The sequence below is a fragment of the Mastigoproctus giganteus genome, chromosome 1, assembly GCF_048544385.1.
Source record: "Mastigoproctus giganteus isolate SK-2022 chromosome 1, ASM4854438v1, whole genome shotgun sequence".
NCBI lineage: Eukaryota > Metazoa > Arthropoda > Arachnida > Uropygi > Thelyphonidae > Mastigoproctus > Mastigoproctus giganteus.
The window spans coordinates 43,692,322-43,705,811 of record NC_143575.1 but is presented as its reverse complement, the minus strand read 5'-3'; the positions used below and the strand labels follow the sequence as shown (position 1 = coordinate 43,705,811).

General features: G+C 37.5%; 1 protein-coding gene across 3 annotated transcripts in view; it reads left to right on the top strand.

Annotated features, from left to right (window-relative positions):
- The window catches only part of LOC150090753 (hsc70-interacting protein-like), a 203,926-nt gene extending 190,672 nt beyond the window's left edge, over positions 1-13,254 (top strand). For all 3 annotated transcript variants that reach the window (XM_090379869.1, XM_090379852.1, XM_090379860.1), the window contains exon 12: positions 12,696-13,254. In XM_090379869.1, the coding sequence (XP_090235995.1) occupies positions 12,696-12,836 (141 nt within the window). In that variant the 3' untranslated portion in view covers positions 12,837-13,254. The remainder of the gene's footprint in view (positions 1-12,695) is intronic.
- Positions 13,255-13,490: the final 236 nt, after the last annotated feature.

The window sequence follows — 13,490 nt, the reverse complement described above, 5'->3', positions numbered from 1 at the left end:
CTAACTTCATAAAAAGATTGTTTTAAAAAAACAAAAGAGATATTAGAGAGAAAAAGTAATATTAGTATATACCTACATATTATTTGTATTCGGTTTTTAAATTGATCCACCCAACCGTTGTTGCATACAAAATCGTCGCATCTAAATTGTTTAGCATATTTTTCCGCTTGAGCCTTTAAGATCGGACCGTCTATTGAAAATCCAGCACTTCTTTGTGTAGAGTGTAGAGTGTGTTTAGTGTCAAACGGCACCAGGGGTTTCCCCCATCTCCGCGTGCTATACATTGTGGGTGTGAAACAGAACACTGTCAATGCCAGAGGTTTAAAAGTGTATGGATTTTGTACATGTGTAGTGTCGTGTACCGTTGTTCCTCTGGTCATTTAGCCGCTGGGCCCCTAATGAGACCCAACGTTGTCCACACTCTGCCTCGTGGAGGCAGACCAGGTACACCAGTATTATAGTTATTTACTCTGGCAGGTCCTGCCACCTAATTTCCTGAGATTTCAGTGGCAAGGACCTTAAAAAAAAAAAAAAAAAAAAAAACACGTTATAGTTATGGGTCAGCCAAAATGAAGTACTATTTATGCAAATAAATGTTAAGTTTTTGGGTGTAGGGCTCATGCAATTTAACAATGGTTCAGACACTAGTAATTATAATTAAAAGAGAGAGAGAGAGAGGGGTGGGAAGACTGAAGGCTGGGGGGAAAAGACAGAAATAAGGGGTCCATAGAGAAGATGACCCCCAAATCAGTGGAGCAGGCCCATGCCCCACCAGAGGGAAGAGAGGGGCGGCGAGGGGAGGAGGAGACTAAAAGTCACCCCCCCCTCCCGCCCGGGGAGTGGAGGCAAAGGGCCACGCAAGGGAGCGTTTTAAAAAAAAAAAAAAAAAAGAAGAACCATTGAAGCAATGCTTCATTGACGTTTGTAACCTCCACTTTCTAAATTTTTTTTTTTTTTTTTTATGTTCTTTTCCAGTGCTGATATATAAACATGCTTATTCTTCCACAATGTCGATACTGTTGAAGAGGACAAAAAACTTTTTACACACTTCAACATTTTTGCACCATGTTCTAACTCGCAGATAATTTTGACTTTTTCACGAATCGAGAGACACTTTCTTTTGTTAGTAGACATGTTTCCGAAGGAAAGGTTCGTTTCTATTTGATTTTACTTTAAAATGACAGTAAAGTGATCTGCATACAAAGAAGTCCCATTTTCAAAATTCTTAGAAGTCCCAAAATAAATTTATGGTTCAGTGAATACAAGACAAACTGTAAATAGGGTAATGCGACAAGCGGAATGCCAGTGCACTATTGTATAGCCCCCGTCCCCGAAAGGACAACGCCATAAACCAGCCACTAATCCTATGTGGGTGGTCATAAAAGCTAAATCACCCTTTTCATTTTTATCTATTCCAAGAATTATGTTTTTTGGACTACCCGAGCAATTAAGAATGTAAGAATGTTTGCATTGTTACCAAAATTTGAACGGTATATCCATGTAGTATGCTCGTTATAACAGTGAGCAGTTGTATGGGAATACACATAAATTAAAATCATTATGGCTTTTTGTTCATTACAGCCATGATCTCGTTATTTCCATGCTTGTTATGACCAAGTTCGATTATATATTTGCAGGTATATTTACTTACTTATGTACACAGGATATATAATAAAAATAATAAAACTATTATAAGTATTGCCTAAGAATCAAATTCTAATAAATTTATTTTTTTTAATTTTCAGTAAATATTTTAATAATATTTGGTTTTCAAGTCTTTCAAAAACCAGAGGGTATACAGCATTTACCTGCATAAACCCTCCACTACAGCCCTGTGCTTTGGTACTCTTTATTGCTCTGTAACTTTTCCATACCATCTTTTCTACTCTGTTAGACTTATCAGCTCTGCATTCATCCTCTTGTGCTATATTTTCTTAATGATACATTTGGTCATGACTTCTGTGACTATTGCTTTAAAGGTATTCCAGTGTATTCACTCACTGTCTGAAATCTGCCCAGTTCATAGATGCCATGTACCACCATAGTCCCCTTTCCTGAATTAAAACCTGTACCTTTACTTTTAGTGCATCTTTCTTCATCTTCCTGCTAATGTCTGTAATCACTTCCTGCCAACAGTACCTGTACTGTGTGAGACCTCTCAGTTTATCCAATTCATGAGTAATGATCAGGTCTATAATATTCTTATCCCTAGTATTTGCTCTAACATGCTGAGACAAATAATAAACATCTAGTTTTTTTAAAAAAAACTTTTGCTCCCCATGTTGAGTTTCTAGTGTTTCCATGCAGGAATTCCTTCCTGGCATTTCTCAGGAAATTTGTGTTTTTCCGAATCCCAAGAAAAATCAGTCGAGAAAACAGGAAAAGTATTATAATTCTACTGCGAGAATTAAAGCTTAACAATCAACATAGAGACGTTACTGGTTTGAAGGAATCCACCGACATCAAGTCGAAAGCAAGAGCAGGAAACACTGAAATGTTAAAGAGTATGATAAAGGAGATATAATAAAACGATGCATGCATACTACTTGGGTGGGTAGTAGAAATGGAAATGCATTACCCATGCTTAACCAGCCTTTTTTATGCTCTTTGACATTTCATCAAGAAATATATTTAGATTAAACCATGCACACCACAAGCATCTCTCATATTGCAGAGTTATACTTCATAACTGGGTTGTCACTATTGCAACAGGGTACCTGCCCACCCACCGATGATGAAGCCAACCAGCTTCAAAACGGTGCCGTCTGGGTGGTGCCCATCTGAGAATAAGCAACAGTAGTCTTCTCTACCAGAGTAGCGTTACTTATTCAAAGTAGTGAAATACCTAGGCAACTCGTTGTGAAGGTATTCATGATAGGAGATGTAATAAAATTATTAGCAGTTGAGACATTAAGTAATCGTGATTCAAATCTTCTAAAAAAGCGAAGGAATTTTTAAGTTTCTTTTTAGTAATTTGGAAAAACAGAATTCTGCTTTGAGCAGTATGCATTTAAAAGAAATCAGAAATGAATTGCCTAAATGCAGAAATAAAGATCTAGTATCCTTCATTAAATATTTAAGCAACGTTGTTTATATGAGGTGGAAAAGGATGGCTTTTTTGCTTTGGCAAACAACAATGAAATAGCTCGATTGGCAAAATCATTAATGGAAAGACTTTTTAAAGGAAAATGTGCTTTAACAGAAGAAATGCAAAGAGAAGAAGATGTGAATGTTGTTGTTGTGGAATACAAGTTTGCAGATGATACAAAGGTTGGCAGGGTTGTTAACGACAGTAAAGACAGTATGCTACTTCAACTGGATATAAATAGGTTGAGCAAATGGGCTGAAAAGTGGCAACTGCAGTTTAACATTGACAAATGCAAAGTACTGCATATGGGTAGCAATAACCGAAGAGAAACGTATCAACTGTGTGTTACTACACTCAGGGAAGTGGAAAGTGAAAAAGACCTGGGGGTAATTGTGCAGTCAAATATGAAGTTCACTGAGCAGTGCAGAGGGGCTGCCAGAGTAGGTCATGGAGTCTTGTCAATGATATACATAGGAATTTTTCTAGCAGGAACAGGGAGGTGATTATCCCATTATACATGGCAATGGTCAGGTCACATCTAGAATACTGCGTACAGGTCTGGAGGCCTCACTTTAGCAAGAATATAGAGTTGCTAGAATGAGTACAAAGAAGGGCAACAAGATTGGTGAGGGGAACAAACTCTTACCAAGAAAGAGTTCTGCAAATTGCAGCGCCTGGATAGTAGGCACCTGTGAGGCAATCTGATTGAGGTGTATAAGGCCTTGAATGGGTTGAGCAAGCTGAATGCTGATGGGATTCTTCCTCTTGCTCAAATTAAGAACCTGAGGGGGCACAGATTCAAATTGAGGAAAGACAGTTGTAGAATAGATGTGCGGAAATTTGCCTTCGGCCAGCGGGTAGTTATTGGTGGAACAGACTTCCATCTTTTTTGTTGTGGAAGTTGATAGCCTAAATAAATTTAAGGCTGAGCTGTGAACAGGCATTTGGAACGAATGGAGGGGTGAAATGGGAGGGTTTTTTTTTTTTTTTTTTTTTGGCTGATGCTGCATAAGCTTGCTTTCTTGCATTGTATGCCTCTGCTAATGCTAATACTCTGAATGTGGAATCAGAAATTGATCTAAAATCTGAATTAGAAAAGCAGTATCGATTTCAATGGCAAAACCAAAATCAGGGCAAGTGCACAAAATGGTTTCATTGTTAAAAAAGGAAATGAGCTTATATGAAGCAATGTACCCTAACACCCAACTTGAAGATGCTTTTGGATGCACTCTTAACAATTCAACCAATGTCAATGCAAAATTAAAAGAAATTTTTCTACGTCTGGAGTATTTATCACGAAACAAGGATAAAGACTATCAGATAGGGCAAATGATAACTTTTAAATATTCAATATTTGTGGTACAGTCAGTCCTCGTATAACACGATACTTGTGTTCCTAGAAACCCTCGTGCAATGCAAAATCGTGCAATATAAACAACAGGCACTATGGAAAACATAGGGTTAGGTGCCGACCACCCAAGATTGGACACACATTTGTAACCAAAACACTTACAGTTGAAAAATGTAAAATTAATAATTTAATCATTTAAATTTAAATTCTTACCTTAAAAGTAAATGAAGACAGCTTGAGGGAAAGAGCTTGAGGAAGGGTTGAAGCAGCGTAATTATGGGGAAAGTAGCAGCAGGTTGTCATCATTATCGGAACTGGGAGGTGAAGGAGACGCCGATGAGGACTTTGGACGAAATACGGTCACGCCAGAACAAGAGGGGCTGTGGTTCATTTTCTGTCTCTTTCTTGGGTGTTTTCATAAAAAAATCATCTAGTTTCTGTTGTTTCGCAATCTTTCTCCTTTCACAAAGCAGCTGCTTATATGGCTCCAAAGCAGACCGAATTGTATGAAGTGCTCTTCTGCTTCTTTCTGCATTATAATCGTTATCTTCTAGTCATTGCATACTTTTCTCGAATGAATTTAAAACTGAAGATAACTCTGAAGTAGAAAGCGGTTTTACGGTGGCGTTCAGGCATTCAACTTCGTCGTCTTTCTCATCTTCCACCTGCCCTCCAGCAACAAGTTGCTGCAGTTCTTCAGTTGAAAGTTTTTCTTCATGAGACTGAAGCAACTCTTCTAAATCATCTTCCTCCAATTCCTCAAAGCCAACCTGCTTTGCGAGGGCAACACAATGTGCGCTTTTAATTTAGGAAGCTCATTTACAGGATCAAAGCCTTTAAAATCACGAATAAAATCTGGTAAAAGAGGCCACCAAACACCATGTAAGCATTCTTTTGTCACTTCGTTCCAAGTCTCCACAATTATGTAAATTGCATTCTTAATGTTGAATCGCTTCCAGAAGTCTTTAACTGTTGGTGCATTTTCGCCCTCTGTTTCTGCTATCAGCATCTTAAATGTCCGTCTTGTATAATAGTGCTTAAAAGCAGCAATTACTCCTTGATCAAGTGGCTGGATAAGAGATGTTGTGTTAGGTGGTAAAAACAGGATTTTGACGTTTGGTGACAGTTCAGCAAGGGTTGGAGGGTGACTTGGTGCATTGTCCAAAATAATTAAAATCCAAATTTTTCTTTTTGCAGTAGCTTCGAAACACATCCTCAAACACATTTAGTAGAAGGTCAGTGAAGATCTGCCATGTCATCCACCCTCTTCTGCTGTTCCTAAAGTAAACACCCGGGGTAGTCCTTGCGATCCCTTTTAACGCTCGTGGATTGGCTGCATGATAAACAATGACAGGCTTCAGTTTCAAGTCGCCACTTGCATTTTCTCCTAACATAACGGTAAACCTATCCTTAGCAGCCTTGAAGCCTGGAGCTCGTGCTTCCTCTCTTGAGATATATGTTCGTGATGGCATTTTTTTTCCAATACAGTCTGGTTTCATCAAAGTTGAAATTTTGGTCCAGTGTATAGCCCTCTTCCTCAATTAGTTTTTTCAGTATCGGCGGAAATGCCTTTGCTGCTGCTTCATCTGCACCCGCAGCTTCACCTGATAATTTCACATTATGGAAAGCGTGACGTTTCCTCAAATTATTGAACCAGCCACTACCGGCAGTAAAGGGAGGCACTTCTTAAGGATTTGTCTTCAAATATTTCCAATGCCTTTGCTTTTATCGTAAGCAAACTTGTTCCTGATCTCTTCTTTGTTTGATCTTCTATCCAAACAGATAAAAGACGTTCCATCTCTTCCAGTTCTTTGTGTCTTGATCTAACTGATTTTGTTACACTTTGTGTTGTTCCTGCTATGAAAATTGCTTTTATTTTTTCTGCATTCTTTCTAATTGTTCTCAGCGTTCCCTCATTTAGGCCTGTAGCATGCACAATATCTCATGTTCTTTCATTCCAGTCAAAGCGTTTCACAATTTCATATTTTTCTTCTATCGATATTGCTTTTCTTTTTCTCTCTGAAGTATTTTCACCAGAATGCTTCCTTTTCACACTTTTTATCAAGTATTTTACTCATTTTTTTGAGAATAGAGCACAATTATAAAATGAACAAAAACGAGGAGGCAAGCTTGATATACATAAACACACAGCGAACAAGTAGCAACTGAATAAACAATACAACGCCCGTGTACAAACTGAATAAACAATGCAGTAAAGGCAGAAACACACTATTCTCACATATTACATGCTTATGTTTTACTAAAGCACATTTCTGGAGGTCACTACCATAAAACAATAAAAACAATTTGCAGTTTCCGGTTTATTGGTGGTTCCTGCTAGTGGAGTATGTTATAAACGGGTAGTAAAAGTCGATCTAATTACATTTGCGATAATACCGATGGCTGGAATTCTGTGGATTTTTACATTATTATGTTAAATGTGTTTCCCCTTCCACGAAATCATAAAAACAAATTTTCAAAATCTTCTCTTCATTCCTACTGTATTGTGTTCAGTTGGGATGATTCCGCCACATTCGACTACCATTTCTTGTAAACACAAAGGCGAATCGTGCATAAGTGAATTACGTTTGTGTTATATGCGACATTGTTCCCCTATTTATAAATCGTGTATGATCGAATCTGTGTAGTGCAAACACGTGTTATACAAGGACAGACTGTATTATCTTTCAATTTTTTTTAAATGATTTTTATTTGACATTTATTTTGTGTTAATGTTCCCTTCTTTTAATGTTTTCTGTTATCAAATGTCTATATCAAGTAGAGACAAATAGAAATCACTTTTATATGTTATTGAAATATATAATCTTTTATAATAATTGGTTCATAATAATAATAAACCACGCATTTATTATATATATGAGTGCCCTAATATACGAGTGTTTTGAGATACGAGCCGCCGAGCGAGCGATATTTTGCTTTGAGATGAGAGCAAGATTTGAGATACGAGGAATCGTACACTACACCGCTGCACACAACCCCAACATGCGGGGCGCACGTTGGGGTCATGTGCAGCGTCTAACAGTTTCTCCCACCTCAGACTAGACCTCAGTCTGTGTGCTTGTTTCCCCTCGTTTTCGTAGCATTTTTGATAAGTTGGGTTCGCGTTTTTTGCTTTTTGTACATTTACAAAACATTATCAAATTTATTTTTATAACCATGGGTCCGAAGAAGAAGATGATGTCTATTGAATTAAAGCGTGAAATCATAGAAAAACATGAGCAAGGTGTGCGAGTAATTGACTTGGCGAGGATGTACGTGCGTAGCACATCAATGATATGTACTGTGCTTAAACAGAAGAAGTTGATAAAGGGTATAACGCCAGCCAAGGGCGTTACAATAATTTCTAAGCTCCAGACCTCTCTCCATGAGAAAATGGAGAAACTGCTGGTGGTGTGGGTGACAGAGAAGCAGCTTCAAGGAGGATTCTTAACACAAAGTAACATATGTGAGAAGGCACGAGCGATTTACGGTGATTTGCTGAAGCAGATCCCACACACTTCCACAAATGAGGAATCGGAAGACTCGTTTAAAGCCAGTTGGGGCTGGTTTGACAACTTTAGGAAAAGGACCGGCATTCACTCCGTCGTCAGGCATGGTGAGGCAGCAAGTTCGGATGTGAAGGCAGCTGAGGTTTACATCAAAACGTTTTCCGAACTGATAGAAGCCAAAGGATACATCCCTCAGCAAGTCTTCAACTGTGACGAGACAGGGCTTTTCTGGAAAAGGATGCCAAATAGGACTTACATAATGGCAGAGGAGAAGACGATGCCAGGTCACAAACCCATGAAGGATAGATTAACTCTAGCACTTTGCGCCAATGCGAGTGGCAACTGCAAAATCAAGCCTCTGCTAGTATACCATTCGGAAAATCCCAGAGCCTTTAAGTCACATAAGATTTTAAAAGAAAAACTACAAGTTATGTGGAGGGCAAATCCGAAGGCGTGGGTCACCAGGAAATTCTTTGTGGAGTGGATAAACCTGGTCTTTGGCCCTTCTGTTAAAAAATATCTACAGGAAAACAACCTACCCATGCAAGTCCTTCTCGTCCTCGACAATGCCCCTGCTCACCCAACAAATCTCGAAGATGATTTACTCGAAGAGTTCAAGTTTATAAAGGTTCTCTACCTACCACCCAACACCGCTCCTATACTGCAGCCCATGGATCAGCAGGTGATTTCTAATTTTAAGAAGTTGTACACCAAGCACATTTTTCGGCGCTGCATTGAAATGACGGAGAACACAAACCTTACCCTTCGAGAGTTCTGGAAGGACCACTTTAACATTGTGATATGCCTAAGAATTATTGATCAGGCCTGGCTGGGTGTTACAACGAGGGCCTTAATATCTGCATGGAAGAAGCTGTGGCCTGAGGCTATAGCTGAAAGGGCTTTTGAAGGATTGGAACCCGAAGTGTCAGTGGTAGAGGAGATTGTTTCTCTGGGAAAATCCATGAGTCTGGAGGTGGATGAGAGAGATGTGAACGAACTTGTCGAGGAACAGACTCAGGAGTTGACAACCGAGGAGTTACACGATCTACATTCGCAGCAGCATATGGTGGTTCAACGAAAAATTAGTTTTGAAGAGGAGCCAGAGATGGAGAAGGTTATCTCTACAAGAAATATAAAGGAGATCTTGGGAATGTGGGAGAAAGTTGTAGAGTTCGTGGATAAAAATCACCCTGAAAAAGTTGCAACTGGTCGTGCATCGGAGTTGTTCAACGAAACTTGCCTAACACATTTCCGCAATATCCTGAAAGGGAGGAAGAAACAAACCTCCTTGGACAGTTTTTTAAACGATCTGCAGGTGAAAATGAGCAAAGCGTGACAAAAAAAGCGAAGACCAATGACGAAAATTATACGCTTCCGTAAGCACTTCACCTTTTCTTTTATTATGTTTCTATAGAATATGTATTTGTTATTTATAAATAAATGTTTCTTCTTGTAAATACAGTACATTTTTCTTATTCAAAAACACTTAACAAAAACAACTGAGGTGGTTTTTTGGGAGCTGGAACGGATTAATGGCATTTCAATTAATTTCAATGGGGAAAATTGCTTTGAGATACGAGCAATTTGACATACGAGCAAGGTTACGGAACGAATTAAACTCGTATGTCGAGGTACCACTGTATATATATATATATATATATATATATGTATATATTTTTTTTTTTTTTTTTTTTTTTTTTACAGAAAACCTGAAACTTTTAGTACAAACCTATGACAGAAAAATAATTCACTGTTTATATGGTCACTCATTATTAGTTAAAACCAAAATAAAATAGTATGAAAAACACAGAATAACTTATGATTTCGAGAATTCCTGGGAATTCCGATTTCTCGTTCCTGAATCCCGAAGATTAGGATCTTGGGAATTTGGAAACACTGAGTTTCCCTCCCTCCCTCTTACTCCTGTCAGTTAAGGATAAAAAATCGCCCAAAATAAGACACCCACACTTTCTAGTCTGTTCCTCCTGCATATAGAGATTTTACACTATATTCTGCATTTTATATTTGCTTCCAACTTTACTCACATCACACAGAATCTATACTAATTTCGGAATCTGTGATAAAGATCTTTTTCACACACAGGCTTCTTTTGCTAAGAAACAGGACCCCCTCCCCACTTCTCTTTTCCCTGCCCTTCCTAAATACATTGTACATTCCATAGTTAAACTCATCATCATCCCCTATTTCTTGCTGACATCACATTTCTGTTAGCCCTGTTATGTCAGCTTCATTGTTGCATATAGCCCAAATCTTCATAGTTGTAATAAAAATGGCTAGTTGATATACTGTCATATAGTGGAGGGGGTGAATAAAGTATTTTAGAATATAAATGAAATCATTTTAAAATGCTACTTATTACATTTAATAATATGTAAGTTTGTTTTGTAACACAACTCCATTTGAAACAACATCCAGGAACACCATTATGATGTGTTCTGGCTGATATCTCTATATTTAAAAAAATTTCTGGATTCTAGCTTCAAAAAGCTAGCAAGTAATGTATATCTGCATGCTGATTTTATTTTTTTAATAATATACTCAGTTGGTAAATGCACCATTAAAAAACTAAAATAAGTAACTTGACTCATTAGATATCAGTTGTTTTCATAATATGGTACCTACCCTTGTAGATAGCACAATGGCTACAATTGCTGTTCTTCCACACCATGTAATAGAGAAAGACCTGGGTTTGATTTCCATTGCAATAGTAGGTGCTCTTTAGAGACTTTTTCAATGCTATGGCAAAGTTAGTCTATCTTGTGAAAGGGTTATATAGTTTTTCTTACACAGATTTCCATCTCGCAAAACAGTCACACATACCAGAATTGACATAATGTACTCTTCCTCGTGCCCTTAGCTGCCTCACTTATTCTAAACAGGCAAACCCTTCTAAATACATTAATATTTGTAGTGGTGAATGATGCACAAAAGCAAGCTCATAGAGCATTAGCCAAAAAAAACCCAAAAAACTACCCACCTGACCTGACCTGTCCATCTCCTCCAAGAATTTTTCAAACTACTTAACTTCCACAACAATAGGTGGAGGTTTAGGCCAACACAACAATCAACTCAACCACCCGGCTGGCTGAAGGCAAACTTCTGCACATCTATCTTGCAACCATCCTTCCTCAATTTGAAGAATGCCATCAACATTGAGCTTACTAATCCATTGAAGGCCTTAAACATCTCATTCAGATCTTGCTAGTGCCCATTCTCCAGGCACTGCAATTTGCAGAACTGAAACCTTTCTTGGTAAGACCGCCATTTTTCTTCCCTTCAGCAATCTCATTGCCCTTCTCTACACTTGTTCCAGCAAATCTACATCTTTTAGGAAGGATGTAGATTTGCTGAAACCTGCTTCCAGACCTAGTAATGCTAATTCACACTAGTACTGTTAGCAGTACTAGTGTGAATTAGCATTACTCAAGATGTGGCCTAACCATGGCATTGTACAATGGGAGTATCACCTCCTTATCCCACACATTGCCTTCTGTGTATCATTGACAAAACTCCATGAGCCATCTTGGCAGCACTACTCAGAGAACTTCATATCTGGATAGTTAACCCCAGGTCTTTTTCATTTTCCACTAGGCTGAGCAGGAGCGGATTAAGGTTGGTTGAGGCCCCGGACGCAGAAGAAAATATTGGGCCCCTTAAAAAAAAGAGAGACAGGGAAAATAAAAATACAAATACAATTTGTACATGTTAACCGTTTTTTTAAATAAATAAAAAATATTATGTACTATTAATGTTTTTTTCCAATAAAATTTGAATATAATATAATTAATAATAGCATAATAATAATCACAAAGTTTTAATATGTTCAACTAATTTGTTAGGGTTTTGTGTGGGCCCTTCGGCAGTCGGGGCCCGGGGCGTGCACCCTGTGCGGCCGCCGTTAAATCCGCCTCTGAGGCTGAGTGCATACCACATGGTATGTTAATCTGGGATTACTGCTACCCATGTGCAGTACCTTGCATTTGTCAATGTTAAACTTCAACTGCCATTTCTTGGCCCATTGGCCTAATTTTTTCTAGATCTTGTTGCAGTAGCTTATCCTGATTACTGTCATTAACCACCCTGCCAGCCATTGTATCATCTGCAAACTTAGGCATTAAGCCAGATATAGCTTCATCAGTATCATTAATAAATATTAAAAGCAACAATGGGCCCAGCTCTGAACCCTGGGGGACTCTATAATAACATTAGTTTACGAAGAGTAGTGCCCATTGATAACCACACTCTGTCTTCTCCCACTCAGCTATTTCTTTATCCATATCAGTAACATGCTCTTAATGCCACATTGCTCCAGTTTGTACAACAATCTCAAAAGCCTTCCTAAAATCAAAGTATGTGATATCATTTTTGGCAACCAGTGCTTCATAGTATCCAATGAGATTGGTCAGGCAAAATCAGGTTGCTCTAATCATATACTGCCACTTAACAGATCCACGTTATCACTGCAGTGTAATTTTATTCCTGTCTAGATTGGTCCTGCATTACTTCCTTAACCAGTGATTCCATTATTTCCCATGAAACAGGTGTTAAGCTAACAGGTATACCACTTGTTTTTGTAATAAATAGTATGTGCCATTTATAATTATTTAGAACGTTAAGGTGTAATTATTCAAATTTCTTAAAATAAGAAATTTTTATGATTTACTTAAATGTGTGTTTATTTTATTTTATTATTTTTTATTTATTTATTTATTATTATTTTTTTTAGGATCCTGAAGTTGCTGCTGCATTTCAGGAGATTAGTCAAAATCCTGCAAATATGGCAAAATACCAGTCTAACCCAAAGATTTCTAGTATTCTTCGGAAAGTGGCTCAGAAGATGGGAGGGGGAGACATGGGAAATATGTGAAGAATTTGTTCTAATCATACACCAGATTCTTTCATTACTGGTTCCAAGATTATGATATTAAACAGCCATATAATTTGCAAAAGAGTTACCACTGAATTTAAACTCGTTTAATCTTGTTGCCAAGAGAAAATTTATATTTATCAATTACCGGGATTAAATACCCATGGTGTAATTCAGTTACTAGTCCAATATTTTGATAAACTTAGAGAAGTTTTTGCAAAATATCCAGACTTCTCTACAGGCAAGTGGGTTGATAGAACATTAGGATGCATGTTTTTTAATGGTACTGTGACGTTTTTTCATTAGGTAATAGTAAATGTCTCTTTTCTATACTGTTTGCTCTTTTTGTTTTATTTGAATTGTAAAGAAAATTTGATGTATGCCAAATTTTTTTTTATTCCTTTTTATTATATTAACTTCACCCGTTTTCTAAGCACTATTAGTACATTGTAATAGTTACTGAAAAATAAAATTATGAAATATTTTTGAGAATTGTTTGCATATAATATTTATGTATAATACATTGATAACTTTAGTATAGTAATATTACAGAAGGTAGTTAAAAACAGCAATGGTAATTCATTACCAAACAAATTAAAATACAGTATTGCGAATAAATATATTTATCTGTTTAATGATTATGTGTATTATTCA